This window comes from Sorex araneus, chromosome 5 (genome assembly GCF_027595985.1).
Source record: "Sorex araneus isolate mSorAra2 chromosome 5, mSorAra2.pri, whole genome shotgun sequence".
Classification (NCBI taxonomy): domain Eukaryota; kingdom Metazoa; phylum Chordata; class Mammalia; order Eulipotyphla; family Soricidae; genus Sorex; species Sorex araneus.
In genome coordinates this window covers 131,441,758-131,460,378 of record NC_073306.1, presented here as the reverse complement: position 1 = coordinate 131,460,378, position 18,621 = coordinate 131,441,758, and the positions used below count along the sequence as shown (strand labels likewise).

Genomic DNA, 18,621 nt, shown 5'->3' with positions numbered 1-18,621 from the left:
GGGGCGGAACTCAGGTCTCCGTGGGCTCGGCACGCGTGCTGCCGCTGGGCCACGACCCCGGGCCTCGCGCTTGTCGGGCCTGGAAGCTTCTCCGGAAGGAGCTTGGGAACGAGGAGCCGTTCCCGGCAGGAGCGTTGGTGGGGGCGGCTCCCGCGGCGGGGACAGACTCCCGTGTCTCCGACTTCTCACGCGCGACCTCACCTCCGCCCTCTTCACCCGTGCTGGCGTTGGGGCTGTGATCCATGCGCTCGCTCTGCCTCCCCGGGCCCGGGTTCGAGACTCTGGAGCTGAGCCAACATGTTCTTGTTTAGAAGTTACAGTTTCAGAGGCAGGAAGGTGGGGGGCAGAGACGTCCCCGAGTTGAGGGCGGGCCCTGGGGCGCTGGGTGGGGGTAGGGCCCAGGTCGGGGTGCGTACTGGGTCCCCCTTCCTCTCACGCTGGCCCTGGCCCCGGGGTCCTCCTGGCTGTGTGGCGCTGACTGGGACCCTCTGCGCCCCCAGGGCGGGGGCCGCGGCCACTCACCTCTCCCCCCTCCTCCCCAGGCCTTCCTGCACCGCATCCGCCAGAACGGGGCCGACTCGGTGGAGAAGGGGCTCACAGAGGAGAATGTCAAGGTGAGCACTGCTGTGGGGGCGTGGGGGCACCGAGGGGCGGGGCCACCGAGGGGCGGGGCGGGGCCACCGAGGGGCGGGGCAGGGGCACTGAGGGGCGGGGTGGGGGCCACCGAGGGAGCCCCACGCCCAAACACTGCAGGTTTCCAGGGGGTTCTGCAGCCTCTGCTCTCAGGCCTCCCCCCTGCACAGGGCAGGGTCTCTGCCCGCACTCGGGGTCTGTCCCCGGGTCACCTCACCTTGGCTGTCCCCGTGTCCACTCCCCCCCTCCCCTGTGTCCACTTCCCAGCCCCGCCCCCAGCAGACAGTCTTCCGGTTTCTTTGTTGTCTTCAGAGCTTCCCTCAGCCTGGAAACAACAGGATTCAGTTGCCTGCCTTTGTCTGTCTCTGTCTCAGTCTCTGTCTCTCTCTGTCTCTCTCTATCTCTCTCTCTTTCCCATGCCACCTGGGGGCGCAGGCCCTGGGCTATCCCCTGCGTGACCTCCAGAATTCCCCCAGTGCCCGCCTGGGCCGAGTCCACGCCCACTGAACCCCAGGAGGGAGTCACGAGCGTCCCCCCTCCCCACAGGCTGCCATGGGGGTGGGGGTCCCACCGCCTTCTAGTCACTGTGTTTGGTCTAGTTTCGGCCCTCCGGGAGCGAGCAGGGCCGAGGCCAGAGCAGCCCAGGGCTCGTCCCCCTCTGGGCAGCCCCGCAGTGTCCGCCCGCCGCTGGTCTCTGTCCCTGCACGGCCAGGAGAGGCCTTTGGTGTTAGGACACAGCGGCCCCTCCCGGGACCCCCCACCCCTGCCCCGCCGGGGCTCCAGGCGCACCCCCCCACCCCCAGCCGAGCCCCGTGGGTTGAGGCTCCTTCCCGGGCGCCCGCTGTGCCCACGGGGACGCTGCAGTGGCCTCTCGGGACGGCGAAGCACTTCACCCGCCCCTGGTCCCTGCGGTTCGGGCCGTGGCTCAGACCAGGGTGCCGCCCCCCCACCACCACCTGCCGCCCTGCCCGGAGACTGCGGTGGGGGGGCGGGGGGGGTGGGGGCCCCCGGTCAGGGCTGACTCCTCAGGCCAGAGTCGCCTTTTATATTTTTTCCGATTTGCAAGTTGTTTATCAGCTGGCGGGTGGCACCAGCCTAGCGGTGCCCCATCTCAGCGGGGGACATGCAGGCAACACGCGTGTGCGGATACCAGCGTGTGTGCCAGGCCCCGGCTCCTCCCCTGCGGGGCGCCCCCACCGCACGTGTCCTGGACACTGCCGGGCCGTCCAGGTGCTTGCCCAGCGTGGGGGGCGGGCAGGGGGCAGCCAGTGGCCCTGCAGACAGAGGCGGGAGGAAGGGGGGGAGTCTGAGGTCCTCTACGGGCTGCGAGGGGCTGGCACTGGCTGGCCGGGGCTGTGCCTGACCCCATGTCCCTGTCACGGGGCGGGGGCGGGGAGCCACAGAGAGTTACCAGGGGCTGAGGCAGGAAGCAGGTGAGTGACGAGTGTCATCTCACGGACACTACTGACTGTCCCCATGCCTGCCCCAGGCTTAGGGGTCTGCGTTGTTTCTGTTTGGGGCCACCTGTTCCGGTGCTCAGGGCTTCCTCCTGGCGGTGCTCGGGGACCATGAGCAGTTTCGGGGCTTGAAGCCAGCTCTGCTGTGGGCGCTAACCCCTGGGCCATCTCTGCGGCCCCCACATCTCTCACTCACGCTCTCCTCCTCGGACCTGCCCTTCCCTCGCAGACGCTGTTCTCGAACATCGAAGACATCCTGGAGGTGCACAAGAACTTCCTGGCCGCCCTGGAGCACTGTCTGCAGCCCGAGCCCCAGTCCCAGCACGAGCTGGGGAACGTCTTCCTGAAGTTTGTGAGTCCCGTGGCCTGGCGCCCGCACACGCACTTCCCTCGGGCCCTCGGGCCTTCGGACCCTCAGACCCTCAGCAGCTTCCGTGCAGGCTGCCCGGTGGAGGGGGCCGGATATAGGACAGTGAGGGGCTGGGTGGGCGGGCGACCATGGGGCGCTCTCGGCCTGCCCGCCCTTTCTCGGACCCTTGCCGAAGGGCTGTTTGGGGGGCACCTGTGTGGGTGGGGGTGGGGCTGGCTCAACCCCCCATGTGCCCCTGGACACTGACCCCAATAGCATGTCCCTGAAGCTGTCGAGGAAGGAGGGGGGTGCTGGGCCCAGGGTGGTGAGGCTTGGCCCTCCAGAGCCTCTCTGAGCCTCAGTTTCCTCCCGGGGATGAGAGACCCCGGACCAGGCAAGCAGTGAAGTGTCTCCAGCCACAGGGAGTGTCACCCGGGGGTGTCGGGCACTGTCTGGGCTCAGCTTTGTTTGTTTCTCTGTGGGTCACACCCAGTGATGCTCAGGGTCACTCCTGGCTCTGCACTCGGGGATCACTCCTGGCAGTGCTCAGGGGACCCTGTGGGATGCCGGGGATTGAGCCTGGGTCAGCCGCATGCAAGGCAAACATCCTCCCCACTGTGCTATCGCTCCAACCCTGTCTGGGGTCAGTTTTGATATGCTACAGGTGTGGGCATGTGCGTGTTCATGTGTATGTGTTGTGTGTGCATATGTATTTGTGTATGTACGTGTTCAGGTGCGTGTGGGTATGTGGGCATGCGTGTGTGCGTGCATCTTATATGTATGTGCCCTCGTGTTTTGTGTGCATTGCCCATGTGTGTGGGTGTGTGTACCGTATGTGCGTGTTCGGGGGTGTATGTGAATGTGTGCACGCGTGCCTGTGCATGTCTGTGCGTGTGCATCGCTCATGGACCCTGGTGCGCTCAGTGCAGGAAGCTCCAACAGCAGAGCCCGTTTCCCAGGTGTCCTGGCCTTTACCATCCTCCCACTCTTCCTTGTCACCCCCGTGCCTGGCAAGGGCCCATATTGGGAAGGTCAGGGTCGAGGGGGGAGCCGGTGGGGCCCCACATTGGGAAGGTCAGGGGCAAGGGGGGAGCCGGTGGGGCCCCACATTGGGAAGGTCAGGGGCGAGGGGGGAGCCGGTGGGACCCCACATTGGGAAGGTCGGGGTCGAGGGGGGAGCCAATGGTGCCCCACATTGGGAAGGTCAGAGTCGAGGGGGGAGCCGGTGGTGCCCCACATTGGTACCAGACCCAGGAGCTTCCAGAGCGATGGGCTGGCCTGGCCCCCAGACTCTGCCCCTCCCAGCTCTGACCCCTGAGCCCGGGAGTCTCTCACCTGTCCCAGTGCTCAGCTGGGGGAGCCACTGGGCGCCCCTTGATGGCTGAGGGAGCCCTTGAGGGAGCCACACCCAGGACGCGCAGTCCCTCTGCCATCTGTCCAGTGTGTGGCCTGCGTCCTGCCCCTGGGGGTGCTGAGACTCAGGCTTGCCCTGCCCGCCTCGCCGCGTCCCCCTTCTGGAATGTTCCCACTCTGAGCTTTGCTTCTGCCTGGCCGTGTCTGTTGGACCCTGGGGCAGCTGCACAGGGAGTGACCGCCTGGCCACGCCCGAACCCCCGGACCCACCTGCACAGCAGCCTGTGGGTTTTGTTTGGGGGCCACACCCGAGGGTGCTTCGGGGCCACTCGCGGTGGTGCTCACGGGGCCTTGTGGGGTGCCGGGATGGAGCCCAGTTGGCCGCATGCGAGACAGACGCCCTCCCCATGGTACCGTCTCTGGCCCGAGCTGCTTCCCCTCTGCCCAGCTTCCCCCTCCCCCCCTGCCCCAGACCCTGCTCTCGGGCGGGGCCACCGGGACCCCCAGTCATCCCTGGCTGTGAGGGCCAGGCTGGCCACTGCCACATTGAGTCCCGCCTCGGGCCGTCACATGTGTGTTTTCCGGGCGCCCCGGCCGTGCAGTGCCTGACCCTCCCCAGTGCTGGTCCACTCCCGCAACGGCCACCGCCAGGCCCCGCCCAGAGGGAGCTTTGAGGCGCCAGCTTGCAGAGGTGGACGGAGGCGCCACGGGGCCGCCCCTGATGCGTGCAGGAGAAGCCCCGGTCACCTGAGTGCCCGCAGCCCGGCCCCCCCCCCCCCCGTGACGAGCCGTGTCCTGTCGGGTGGCGCTGCTGTCCCTTCCCAGCCCACGGGAGCCTCGGGGAGGAAGCGGGTCGCTCAGCGTGTGATTCAGGGTTTTAAATTGAAAATCGTCTTTTTAATTTAAGATGGCCACCCCCTGCTGCCCTGCAAGTGGGGGATTGCACGAAGGCTTTCAGAGCAGCTCTGGTCGGTATGTGGGGGGGGTGTGAGTGTGTGTGTACGTGCGTGTATATAGGAGATCCATGCACAGGGATCTAGTATGTGTGCATGTGTGAGAGAGAGAGACAGAGAGAGCTGGAGACCCGTGTACAGGGGACCTGGTGTGTGTGTGTGTGTGTGTGTGTGTGTGTGTGTGTGTGTGTGTGTGTGTGTGTATACAGGAGACCCATGCACAGGGATACCTGGGGTATGTGTGTGTGTTTGTGTTTGGGTCCATGTGTGTGCATGTAGGTGCGTGTGTGTCTATCTGTCTTTCACCCCATGGTGTCACAGGACATGGTTGTCCATCAGTGTCTGTGGAGGCCTGTCCACAGTTCCGGGACGTCCACAGCTGGCCAGGGGTGTGCGGGTGCCACGCCCCTTCCTGGGGTCGCAGGGCACTGGCCATGGCGGTGGCCAAGTCTCTGGCCTTGTCCCCAGCTGGCAGCTGCCCCCACCTCAAGCCCGAACCCAGTCCACAAGCCCGGCATGGGCTCCTTGGAGGAAATCCAGTCCTCGGACCCTTGCTGTCAGCTGTAGAGTTTCATCATCCGCGTGGCCGGAGCCCGTGACGCAGCTGGGTGACTGTGTCCGCGCGGCCGGGGCCCGTGACGCAGCTGGGTGACTGTGTTCGCGCGGCCGGGGCCCGTGACGCGGCTGGGTGACTGTGTCCCTGTCTGCAGGAGCCACTGCCCAGGCCCCGTGGTGGGGAGGGAGCCTTGGCACTTGCTAAATTTAGCCGCGCTGCGCCTCCAGCCTGGGTCCCTGCCCTTTGCGGGGCTGAGGAGAGGGTGACATTGCGAGTGCGTCAGCACAGGGGCCCTGGGGAGGAAGAGTGACAGACCTGCGGCCGCCACGTCACTCAGCCCCCTTCCCGCCCAGTCCGGAGGCGGCAGTGATCAGTTGCCGCTGCCCGCCTCTGCCCCCCGCCGGCTCCCGGCTCTCCTGGGTCTCAGCTGCCTTCAGATGCACGGGGACAGTCGTCAGGTGGCCCAGCCTGGGCCCGTCTCTTCACTGTCTTCCCTCTGGAAAAGGCGTGTTAGGGTTGTCGTCACTGCAAGAGACAGTGACACAAACTCACACTCTCTCTTGCTCTCTCTCTCTCTCTCTCTCTCTCTCTCTCTCTCTCTCTCACACACACACACACACACACACACACAGACTCTATTTCCCTTGCACTGACTTCATTTTTGGAAGGGAGTGTGTGTATGTGTGTGTGAGTGTGTGTGAGTATATTTGTGTGTGAGTGTGTTATGTGTGTGTTTCTGTGTATGTGTGTGTATATATGTGTATATGTGTGTATGTGTATGTGTATGAATGAATGTGTTTGTGCGTGAGTGTGTGTGTCTGTGTGTGAGTGTGAATGCATGTGAGTGTGAGTGAACATGTGAGTGTGTAAGTGTGTGTGTCTTGAGTGTGTGTCCGTGTCTGTGTGTGAGTACATGTGTGTATGTGTGTGTGTTTGTGAGTGTATGTGTCTGTGTGTGTGAGTGTGAATGTGTGTGAGTGTGGGTGTATGTCTCTGTGAGAGTACGTGTGTGTGTCTGAGTGTGTGTATGTTTGTGAGTGTATGTGTGTGAGTGCATGTGTGTTAGCATGTCTGTGTCTGTGTCTGCGTGTACATGTGTGTGTCTGAGTGTGTGTGAGTGTGTGTGTCTGAGTGTGTATTTGTGTCTGAGTGTGTGTCTGAGTGTGTGTATGTTTGTGGGTGTATGTGTGTGAGTGTGCATGTGTGTTAGCGTATCTGTGTCTGTGTGTACGTGTGTATGTGTGTGAGTGTAAGTGTGAGTGTGTGTGTTTGTGTGAGTGAACATGTGAGTGTGTAAGTGTGTGTGTCTTGAGTGTGTGTCCGTGTCTGTGTGTGAGTACATGTGTGTGTATGTGTGTGTGTTTGTGAGTGTATGTGTCTGTGTGTAAGTGTGTGTCTGAGTGTGTGTGTTTGTGTGTGTGTCTGTGTGTGTATATGTGTGTGTGTGTGTGTGTGTGTGTGTGTGTGTGTGTGCCTCCTTGGCTCGTGGAGGCCCGTCTCTGCAGGGTCAGAGAGTTCCGAGCAGCTGCTTCTCCAGGAATCCCAGCAGCTTGGGGCTCCGTCGCCTCTGCGGGGCCTCACAGGGCTCTTTGAGGGGGCCCCATGCCCCCCTGTGGCACCAGGGTGCGGAGGGCCGGGGCTCCCGGCCGGGGGTTCTTGGTCCGGGGGGCGATGTGTGTGCCAGGGCCAGACAGGCAGGGCTCTCGCCGGCCAGCCCGCGGGCAGCTGTGGGCTACGGGGCGCCGTGGGGGCCCTCTCTGGCCTCAGGAGCCGAGGGTGCTGGGAACAACGGTGGACACTGGGTGGTGGACACCAGGCGAGGGCCGTCCACGGGGGACAGGCCTGGGCACTGGTGTCCAGGAGTGACCCCGAGACATTGACTGGGACCTGTAGGAGCTGATGGCTGGGGTCAGGGGTTGGGGGTCGGGGGCCCAGAGAGAGGTGGGGGTGGGGCCTCTCTGGCTCTTAGGCCCGTCCGAGGTCCAGGGTGCCAGGTGGGCGCCCTGCAGGGCTGCATCTCAGTGGGCCCCTGTTTGGGACCCAGACACCTGCGCGGCTCCACGTGTCACTCCCCTCCCCCTCACGGCTGCTCTCAGCAGGGGGAAACTGAGGCACAGAGGAGTCTGAACTCGGCCCCGGGGCCTCTGGAAAACACCCCATCAGACGCCTAAGCCCGGGGTGCAGCAGAGACCTCCTGGGGGCTCCCCAGTGCCGGGTGTCGGGGAGGGCGGGCACCCGGGCAGCCGAGGCTCAGAGCCCTCCCCGTGGGCGGCGGGTGGGGACCCGGCGCTCACATCCCCGTCTCTGTCTGCAGAAGGACAAGTTCTGCGTGTACGAGGAGTACTGCAGCAACCACGAGAAGGCGCTGCGGCTGCTGGTTGAGCTGAACAAGGTCCCCGCGGTGCGGGCCTTCCTCCTGGTGAGTGCCGCCCCCGCGCCCCCGGGACACGGCGGGGGACACTTGTCAGGTGCAGCGTCACCAGACGCTCTTGTGCCGGCCCAGGGAGGGAACTTTGGCCTTCGAGGGTCTCCCGACCCTCTCCCCAGGACTCGGCCGGCTGCCGTGAGTGACGGTGAAGGACCCAGACAGCGGCTCCAGCCCACAGACTGCGGGGGGCCGCCGGCACCGGGACAGGTCGGCCCGTTCTTGTTCCGAAGCCGAGGTTCCCAGACGCACTTCCCCTGCCCCCTCTGCAGAAGAGAAACGACGCAGTGTCCCCTCTGCCCGAGTCTACCTTCTTTAATCAAAAGACACTCCCCCCCATTGTACTGGAGGCCACTAGCACCCCCGGGCTGTCCAGAGGTCTCTGTCACTGGTATGAAGTAATGATGCAGGGAAGCGCGGAGCAGTGGCTGTCATGATCGCCATCAGGACTGCTTGAGTCTAGTGGAAAGGACGTGCAGTCAGAACTGGAACAGGCCAAAGAAACAGTGCACGGGTTCACGTCTCTGAGAAGTTTCAGAGCTGGGTGGGCTTCAGGCACGGCTGGATCAGGGTGTTCCAGTGAGTGATGTCCCCAGGAATGGGTCCTCACCCCAGGGTGACTCTCACGGGCTGGTCCCGGGGCCCGCTGCAGCTGTTTGCTCACAGTCACACACACACACACACACACACACACACACACACGCTGGTCCCAGGGCCTGCTGTAGCTCCTTACTCACAGTCACACACACACACCACACACACACCCGCATGTGCTGGTCCTGGGGCCCGCTGCAGCTTCTTGCTCACAGTCTCTCTCTCTCTCTCTCTCTCTCTCTCACACACACACACACACACACACACACACACACACACACACACACCCCACACACACTAACACATACACACACACAGGCTAGTCCCGGGGCCTGCTGCAGCTCCTTACAGTCACACACACACTACACACACACACCTGCATGTGCTGGTCCTGGGGCCCGCTGCAGCTCCTTGCGCGCGCGCGCACACACACACACACACACACACACACACACACACACACAGCCTCATGTGCAGCTCTCCGGGACTCAGTTTGACTCGAGCCCTGATCCCGCAGCTGCAGCTAAAGACCCAGGGCTGGGGGTGCTCTGATGGTGGGGGGGGGTCAGCCCAGACCACAGTGGGGGTCCCCCGCGGATGGTTGGCCTGTGTCTGGGTTGGGCGGCTGGGCAGATGGTCGCCACCCGGCAGCGTCTCCCCCGGGGATGCGGCGTGTCCTGGTGTCTCACCGGGTCCCGCGGGGGCTCTCTTGGGTAGCGGCTGCCCTGTCTGGGTGTTGAGGAGGGAGGTTTAAACAAGACTCGTGTTTACACGCAGGTTGTGGTCAGTGGGCGGCCGGCGGCCTGGCCTCCTCCACCTGGGCCCAGACCCCTTCCCCAGTGTCCACGGTCCAGCAGGGTGGGGAGGAGAACCGCAGAAGGAAACTCTGCCCTTCACGGTGGCCAGATCCGAGTCACGAGACCAAACCTTGCTGCAAGGGAGGCTGGGAAGTGTCCCCGTCAGCCCCTGGGGCCCTTTCTCACAGCCCCCCCACCCCGTGGGAGATTTGATTGAAAAAGTTTTTATTTTTATAGCGTTGTTCACAACTTACTACCTTCGCTATTCCAGCGCCAGTCCCACCACCGTTACATTTTCCCGCCACCGCCCAAGCCTGCCCCAAAGGCAGATCCTGCGTAATTTATTTTGTATTCTTTGTTATGAATGACCCGCTGAAAACGACCCAGGAAGGGTTCCTTAGAGGAACGTGTGTGAAGATCGCTGTGTCTCAGCAATCGTTAAGCCATTAAGCCTCGTCTAAGAGGTTGCCAACCTGTTGTGACGTATTTTTGTGATCGAGATTGGCTGCCTTCTCCCGCACGCCCCATCAGATGCAGTGTGACCCTGGCACCTCGGTGGCGTAGAGTGAGATGTCGCGAGGCCACGAGTGTGGCTGCCCACGAGAGATCTGAATGACCCAAAATGTCGTTAAGGAGATGGCCTGGCCCTGGTCGTTCTCCCCTGTCCCCTCTCAGCGCCCCCTCCTCAGGCAAGACCTGTACCACCTGCTCCCTAAAGGAAAAAAAAAAAGCCAAACCCAGTTGGCTTCCGGCAGCTGTTTAGAATTCAGGCCACGCACGCGGAGTGCCCTTTGCAGACCCCGCACGAAGGGTCTCCCGAGCTCGGAGACCAAAATCCTTCATTGCGTTTCTCCTTGATGGCTGGACCCCGACCAAAATATTTCCAGAACTTGGGTTCGGATTGTGTGTGAGTTCATGCCAGTGGCCTGGTTCCAGGGAGCATCTGAGCAGGGGCAGATCGGCCGAGAGATTTCACGTGGCCTCCGGGGCCTCCCAGGGGCCCGCTGAGGGTCCGTGTGGCCAGTGGCCGCCTCTTTGCACTTCTGGCCCTCACTGCTGGGTGTGCAGCGGTTCAGGCAGAGAGCAGGGTCTGTGGGGCCGAGGACACTCACACACACACAGACACACAAACACATTCACACACACACTCTCCTGGCCCTTCACTGGGAAACTGCACACACACACACATTCTCCTGGCCCTTCACTGGGACTCTGCACACACACACACACACACACACACACACACACACTCTCTCTCTCTCTCTCTCTCTCTCTCTCTCTCTCTCTCTCTCTCTCTCTCTCTCTCTCTCTCTCTCTCTCTCTCTCCTGGCCCTTCAATGGGATTCTGCGTGTGCATGCACGTGCGCGTGCGCGCGCACACACACACACATACACACAACACACATTCTCCTGGCCCTTCACTGGGATTCTGCACACACACACACACACACACACACAGAGACACACAAACATTCACACACACACACATACACACAACACACATTCTCCTGGCCCTTCACTGGGATTCTGCACACACACACACAGACACACAAACATTCACACACACACACACACACACACACTCTCCTGGCCCTTCACTGGGACTCTGCGAGTACACACACACACACACACACACACACACACTCTCCTGGCCCTTCACTGGGACTCTGCGAGTACACACACACACACACACACACACACACACACACACACACACACACTCTCCTGGCCCTTCACTGGGACTCTGCGCACACACACACACACACTCTCTTGGCCCTTCACTGGGACTCTGCACACACACACACACACACACACACACACACACACACACACACACACTCTCCTGGCCCTTCACTGGGACTCTGGCTTGTGAGACCCAGTGATTGGCTGGATACTGGAGCACGTGACCCAAGGAGGGGTCCCCGAGCTCAGTGGTTAACGGCGGGAGGCAGTTTGGACAAGTTAATTAGGCTGGTGTCGTTGGACGTCACACCCTGACCCGGCTGTGCCTGAAGCCCGCGTGGCTCTGAGACTTCTCAGCGACGTGAACCTGAGCACTGAGAAGGGAGCACAGTGCCACCCAGCATGGCCCCTGGGGTCAGCCCTGCTGCCCGGGCCCCCGGGCCGGGGGTCCCTCAGTCTGCGGGTGCCCCCCGGTGCCAGGAGGGAATCTGCGGGGCTGTGGGCTGGACAGAGTGGGGCCTCCCTCGCCTCCTGCCGTCTGCCTGGTGGGCCAGACGGCTGTTGTCCCTGCGGCAGCTGGGCTGGGGGGGTGCCAGTCCCCCATGCCATCTGCCTCCCTGCCCGCTGGCATCCCCGTGCGGGTGGCCACCTGCAGCGGAGCCGCCTTGAGTCTATTATGGGATGCCGTGGCCAGGCGGGCTGCGGAGGGGGACACGACTGGCCTGTGTCGGTTCTCCTGTCTGTCGGGTGGGGGCCGTTTCTCGGGGACTCCCCCACCGCTGCTTACAGACGCCTCCTCGCCTCCTCGCAGGATCGGGGACACAGCCCTGTCCCTGCTCCTAGCCTGACCTATAAGCTGTTGGCGGAAATGAGGCCTGTGGGGTATTGGGAGGAAGGGTGGGGTCCCCTGAGTGCAGACTGGTCTTTAAGAGAGCCGCATCTTAGTGGCCTCGGAGCAGAGACCTGGGGAGAGGGAGAGAGAGGCGGAGGGGACTTGGGGATGGAGCAAAAGCCTTCCAGGTCAGAGGGCACTGCATGTGCAAAGGTCCTGAGGTCGTGTGTTTTTTTCGGGTGAGCAGGAAAGCCGAGTTTCTGGAAGGGAATGAAGGAGAGGGGAGGTAGGAGGACATGTCCGGGAGTGAGAGTCTGGCTCGCGAGGGACACCCAGAACATGGGAAGGAGCCTGGGAGTTTTAATTTTATCTTATTAATTTGGTTAATTTGGCGGATACACTTGGCTGGGCGCAGGGCCTGCTCCTCACTCTGTGCTCAGGGATCCCTCCTGGTGGGCTCAGAGGACCGTGCATGGTGCTGGGATCTGACCTGGGGCCGCCCGCGAGGCTTAACCCACTGTGCTGTCCCTCCAGCCCCGGACCTGGGGGTTTAAAATGGGCATCACGGGGCGCCCGGTGGCCTGCGGGCAGTGCGCCCCCACGCGGGGATACGGCTCGTGGCCGCAGGGAGGGGAGGGAGGGGAGGGGGAGGGGAGGGCTGAGACTTCGTCTCTCCATCGTCTCTCTGGCCCCCGCCGGCCCTCTCTTGGGACCCCCGGCACCACGGGGACGGGCGGCGTCACTCCCACGTCCAGTGTTGCTGGCCAGACCGCTGGACCCTGCGCCTCCCCAGGACATCCCGGCTCAGTGTGGGAGGGACGGGACCTGCCCGGCTCTGCCTTCCCGACGCCCCTGGCCGGGTGAGAATTGGGTTTTCAGGCAGTGGCCGTCCTGGCCTCAGGGCCGCCGCGTGTCTCGGCTCTCTGACCTCTGAGAGCTCTGGTGGCCGCAGGCGTGGCCGGTCTCTCCTCCCCCGCTTTACCCTCCGAGACGACAGCCTCATCGTATCATTAAGTCCCGGAGATCCCCGTGGGGGCCCCTGGCGGGCGTGGCACGCGGGGGCAGCCCTGGAACTAGGGAGGCCACCGGTGTGACAGGGAGGGCAGCGGGCAGTGGCCGAGGGTCAGGCGGGGCTGGGGGGCCCCAGCGGCAGGAAGTCGGCTCTGTTGGAGGCCGCTGGACACAGAAGTGACCGGTGGCCCCGGGGGACTGTGCTGGATTTCAGCCACTGTCGGGTGGACTTTGGTTTCACACTTGGAGCGAAACTCGGGTCACCCTGCAGGACCTCGCCGGGCCCCACCCTCCGGGTCCGAGGGCAGCGAGCGGTGGCCTGGAGCTGGGCGTTGTCTCCCCCCCACCCCTTCCCGCTCACACGGGGGGGCCTCCGGGCTTGCTCGCGGGGCTGCCTCTGCCCGTGGGAGCTGCTGTTCGCCTTCCCCCCATCGAGCGAACGGGCGTCCGTTTGCCGTTGTGGTTTGGGGGCCACACCCAGCGGTGCCCCGGGACTGCTCCTGGCTCTGTGCTCAGGAGTCACCCCCGGCAGTGCTCGGAGCACTGTGTGCTGACAGGGATGGGGCCTTGGGTTCCCCCCAGGGACCGGGCGGCAAAGCTCTGACGCTGTGCGAGGTGCCAACGTCCGTCCCGCTGCTCAGCCCTGACCCCGGCGCCGGCCACAGCCCCGCGGCCCCATGGAGGGACGGACGGAGCGCGGCTGTGGCCCCAGCCACCCCGCGTGGGGCGCTGGCCCTGGACGTGGCTCCTGGGCTGGGCGGGGTGCGGCTGAGTTGCCTCCCGCACCGGTAGCGGCGTTTCGAGGTGTGACCTCGGCGGGGCCTGGGCGGGCGGCCGCATCCCGCCGTGGCCCTGGCGAGTGCTCACGCGGCTGTCTGTCCGTCTGCAGAGCTGCATGCTGCTGGGCGGCCGGAAGACCACGGACATCCCGCTGGAGGGCTACCTGCTGTCCCCCATCCAGAGGATCTGCAAGTACCCGCTGCTCCTCAAGGTGAGCCCCGCGAGGCCCTGGGAGGGGTGGTCAGGGGGTGTTGGGGGGGGCGGACCCCAGCCCTGCCGTCCTCCGCAGCACAGACGAACCCTGAGCTGGGGCAGCCCAGCCTGGTTCTCAGCCTGGTAACGGTGGCTTAGCTGCTCTGGCCTCACACCCTCGGGGGCAGGGCCTGTCTCTGTCTGGGGCGCCGACAGGAGCCCTGGGAGCCCCCCCGGGCGGCTGTCCTGCGAGCTTGGACCAGAACTGTGACATGATGAAGGGCCTTTGCTTGTTCCCTTCTTCCCCTCCAACAGGAGCCCACTGGGTTCTGTGAGCAGGGCAGAGCTGGGCTCTGATTGGCTGAGAGCACAGAGAGCCGCTCCACTTCTCAGCCAATCACTGAGCAGACGGACCTCTCGTTGGGTCACGTGCTGCAATCTCCAGCCAATCACTGGCGCTCACAAGCCAGAACCCCAGTGAAGGGTCAGAAGGAGAGAGAGTGGTGAGGGGTGTGTGTGTGTGTGTGTGTGTGTGTGTGTGTGTGTGTGTGTGTGTGTGTGTGTGTGTGTGTGTGTGTGTGTGTGTGTGTGTGTGTGTGTGTGTGTGTGTGTGTGTGTGTGTGCGCCAGAGCCCCAGTGAAGGGCCAGAAGGAGAGAGAGTGGTGAGGGTGTGTGTGTGTGTGTGTGTGTGTGTGTGTGTGTGTGTGTGCGCGCGCACGCACAGAGCCCCAGTAAAGGTCCAGAAGGAGAGAGAGAGAGTGTGAGAGAGTGTGTGTGTGTGTGTGCGCGCGCGCGCACAGAGCCCCAGTAAAGATCCAGAAGGAGAGAGAGAGAGAGAGAGAGAGAGAGAGAGAGAGAGAGAGAGAGAGAGAGAGAGAGAGAGAGAGAGAGTGTGTGTGTGTGTGTGTGTGTGTGTGTGCCCCTAGGGTTCTAGGCGCCATCTCAGCTGGGAGGCCCGTCAGCTCTGCCCCAGGCACTGCCCTCAGCCCTTGGGATTCACGACTTGGCTGGGCCTTGGCTTCGCCCGGATGACCCCAGCATCCCCGCTCGAGGTTTGCCTTGGCCGGTGGCGCCTTATTCACGCACTTGTTCCCTGGGGCCCGTCCCTGAGCGCGAGTGGGGGCGGGAGGCGGAGCAGAGGCGCGTGTGCTCGGGAATTCCTGAGGGGTGACACTGGGGCCGCTGAGCTGGACCAGGTCCCAGGCCGTCAGCTCTGTGCGGTCACAGCCTTTGAGTGGGGCCGCCACTCTTCCCCCGGCTGTGCGGGTCCCTCGGGGGACCTCCAGGGGCCGGGGCGGGCCTGTCGCTGCCCTGTGGACACGCCGCTGGGCGCCCGCAGACAGGCTGGTGCACTTGTAAGTCAGCAGCCTGCGGGGTCCTTTATCTGGTTTTGTTTTTGTTTTGCTTTTTGGGTCACACCCGGCGATGCTCAGGGGTCACCCCTGGCGGTGCTCTGGGACCATATGGGAAGCTGGGAATCGAACCCAGATCCGCTGCGTGCAAGGCAGACGCCCTCCCTGCTGTGCCATCACTTCAGCCCCGGGGGTCCTCTATCTGGGGGGTGGATCTCCCCAGGGCAGGACTGTGCCTCGCCCACTTCAGAGTGGGATTCAGTACTCGGCCGTCTTCAGCTGTGCTCGGTCCAGACAGGGGCCGGCGAAACTGCGGCAGGTGAGCCCGCCCAGCCACCCGAGGCCTGAGTTTTGTGCAGCTCACGAGCTAAGAATGCTGTTTACATTTTGAGTGGGTTGGGATGAAAACAGCCGTCAAACAAACAGGAATATGCAACAGAGACCGGATGTGGCCGGCGGAGCCTAAACTATTTACTGTCTGGCCCTGGCTGAAAGGTTTTTCTGAGCCCGAGGAGGTCTGCTGACTCGAAGCCAGGTTTGGCCGCCACGGCTGCCACGCAGACCGGGGCCCAGCTGGGCACTCGGGCAGGTGGCCGGGCCTGGGTTCGAGCGTATTCCCAGGCCTAAGCGGGGAGTTGGGAGAAATCGCTGTGGATTGACTGGGTTCCGAGGGACTCCGTGGGGTCGGCCCTGGGATAGGGCCCCTCGTAGGGGTGAGGCCAGAGGGGTCCTGAGGAGGGAAGGGGCCTGCTACGAGCTCCCCAGGGGGAAACCGAGGCTGGGCACCTGCCCCCTCCTGCTGCCCTCGAGCAGCCGGGGCGCCTCAGTGCTGGGGTGTCGGGGTTCCCACTGCTCGGCTCCTTCCCGGGGTCTTGGCCCCTTCAGCACGGGACCCCTGCAGAGTGCCCCCTGATGTCCACTTGCTCTGTGGTCCTAGTGGACGCCCGGCCGAGTCTTCTTGGCGCAGCTGCCGGCCCGATTCTTGGACTCTGGAGTCCGACTTTCCTGGAGAGACAGAACCGACCGCAGCCGACCCCGGACCCGAGGGCGTGGCCCCGCCCCTGGGCTTGTGCTCCTGCTGTTGACACACCGTTTCCCTGGCGCCCAGCTGTGTTTACGGGCTGGGGGTGGGTGCGCAGAGCATTGGCACCCAGCCAGCAGGACTGAGATGCCCCCGGGACGCGCTGTGCCCCCCCCCCCAGCCCCACTGGCTCAGCCTCTCTTGGCCTTTGGCTCTCACAGCTGGAACATTTGCATCAGAAAACAGCTGGGGCTGGGCAGGCCCTGCCCCTCCCGAGTTCCTCCTTCCCTCACATTTTCCAGTGGGCTTGAAGAGGTCCCAGGCAGGAGGCAGCTGCACCCTACCCGACCCCCCGCCCCCCTGCCTTGCCAGTCCTGACCTCTGCACCCCTCTCCCCCACCAGATGTCTCCGTGACCATCTGAACCCCTTGCTTGAGCTGAGCTTCAGACAAGGGGGCAGTGGGGTGGGAGGGGCCTGGGCAGGAGAGGGAAGAGGGGCCTGAAGCCCTTTAGGGGGCCCCCCCGCCCCTCCCACGCTGAGCATGACACGCCTGAGAATAAGCTGGGACCTTCTCCCTGACTCCCCGCATTTAATACACTAGCACTGTCATCCTGTTGCTCGTCGATTTGCTTGCGCGGGCACCAGTAACGTCTCCATGGTGAGACTTGTCGTTACTGTTTTTGGCGTATCCAATACGCCCCGGGGAGCTTGCCGGGCTCTCCCAGAGGGACGGAGGACTCGAATAAGGTAGTTCACAGTGATGTACCATATTCAGCATCCCACCACCCTGACACCTTCCCACGGCCTTTGGTGAACCCCCAGCCCCTGAGCCTGTCCCGTGGAGTGGAGTATAAGACCCCGTGTGGCCGCGCACTCCCGGGATTCTAAGATCGGGGTCAGGTGACACAACTGGTGGCTCTCTCTCGAGATTCATCTGTCCGACTCTGCACCGCGGCCTTTACTGAGGTTCAGTGGCGCCGGCGTTGGCTCGTGGGTGGGGCCGCCGTCCCCGGGACCTTCTATTTCAGCTGCAGGCCGGCGGCCCGGCACTTGGCATTTCCAGGCGTGTGGAGTTTTTCCGTCGACCTTTCCAGGGCGAGGTTGGCCGCGGCGCCCTGGTGGCAGGTGCCCTCCTGCTGTTGGCTGGCACACAGCTCTGTCGGGGTGCTGGGGGGGCGGGGGGCAGCGCGCGAGATCCCCGCTCCCTGCCCCGGGCGGGCCCGAAGGTGGGGTGTGCGGGGGCACATTCGCCCCTGGTGACCCCCAGGGTGGCTTCCCCCCCCTTCTGGGCCCCTCCTCCTCGTCTGCTCTGGTGGCCTCGGACAGTGGGACGCCGCGGGCTCGGCCCGTTCTCAGTCTGCTGAGGGGTCGTGCCGCCCGCACCCCTCGGGCGTTATGGGACGCTTCCATCGTTCCAGACCCCACCCCGCCCCCCAGAAACTCGGGCTTGGCAGCTTCCCATCCCTGCTCTGCTGTCTCGTCTCGTCCCAGCGTCCCCGGCCCCTGGAGCAGCCCACATGGAGAAACCGAGGCACAGACGCCCAAGGGTGGGGACGCTCACGCCTCCTCCCAGGAGCACATTCCGTGCTGCGTGTCCCATGCAGGCGCTGTTGGCAGAGGCCAGGTGGCGTCCACTCTCTGACCGTGTGCTCAGGCCGCATGACGGGGCAGGTCTCTGCACGGACACGTCTCTCTGGGCGCCCTCGCCCGCCCCCTCTGTAGGCGGCTCGGCTTGAGCCCCGACCCCCCAGTTACAGACCGTTCAGGGGCCCCGCGTGCTCCTGTGAGTGGCCCCGGGCCCAGCCCTGCAGAGTGACGGCGCTTCCTTGGCTCGTGCGGGCACCCGCCTTCTTTTCATTTATTTACTTATTTGCTTTGTTTGGGTCACTCCCGGCTCTGCACTCAGGAATTACCCCCGGTGGTGTTTGGGGGATCACAAGGGATGCCGGGGATCGAACCCGGGTCGGCATGTGCAAGGCTAACGCCCTCCCTGCTGTGCTGTCGCTCCGGCCCCCACCGGCCTTCTTGTCCTCTCAGGCGACAGCAGCTCCCGGGTGGGCTCAGTCTCTGCTCTGCCCCAACCTTCCCTCAGGAATAAATCTGGCTCTTCAGTATTGTTGGCCATCGGTGGCTTCAGACCCGGCTTCCTCCCTGACCCTGCCTGCTTCCACCACACCTGCCCCCGGCTCTTCACCCAGAGCGAGCAGGTTCCTGCCTCAGGACCTTTGCACCTGCTCCTCCCTCTGCCTGGCACAGTGTTGCTCAGATGTTCCGAGGTTTGCTCCTGCTTCCCCGGTGTCTCATTGCTGGCTGGGAAGAGAACATGCCAGTCCTTTTGCTGTGCACTTTCTGTCCTATGTCCCCCGGTCCCTGACGGACTCTGGCTCCCTCCCTAGGATGTCCCCCTGTCGCCAGCACACAGGGTCTGGGACGGTTTTGTTCACTGCTGCTTCCCCAGGGCCCAGGGGGGCCCCCACTTGGTCAGGACATGTGGACATGCCACTGATTGGTGCCAAGTGTTCCTGATGCAGAACACTGGGCTGTGGGGTGAAGACCTCTGCCCTCCCGTCACCCCTCGACGCAGAGCTTGTCAAGGGGCCAGGGCCCCGGGGCAGGTCTTACAGTCCGGAGA

At 63.8% G+C, this 18,621-nt stretch overlaps 1 protein-coding gene across 1 annotated transcript in view; it reads left to right on the top strand.

The window, feature by feature from the left end:
- Window positions 1-18,621, top strand: part of PREX1 (phosphatidylinositol-3,4,5-trisphosphate dependent Rac exchange factor 1) — a 120,787-nt gene that overhangs the window by 46,223 nt on the left and 55,943 nt on the right. Inside the window, exons 2-5 of the mRNA XM_055138937.1 lie at window positions 543-614; window positions 2,320-2,442; window positions 7,616-7,720; window positions 13,533-13,634. Coding sequence (XP_054994912.1) covers window positions 543-614; window positions 2,320-2,442; window positions 7,616-7,720; window positions 13,533-13,634 — 402 coding nt within the window. The remainder of the gene's footprint in view (window positions 1-542; window positions 615-2,319; window positions 2,443-7,615; window positions 7,721-13,532; window positions 13,635-18,621) is intronic.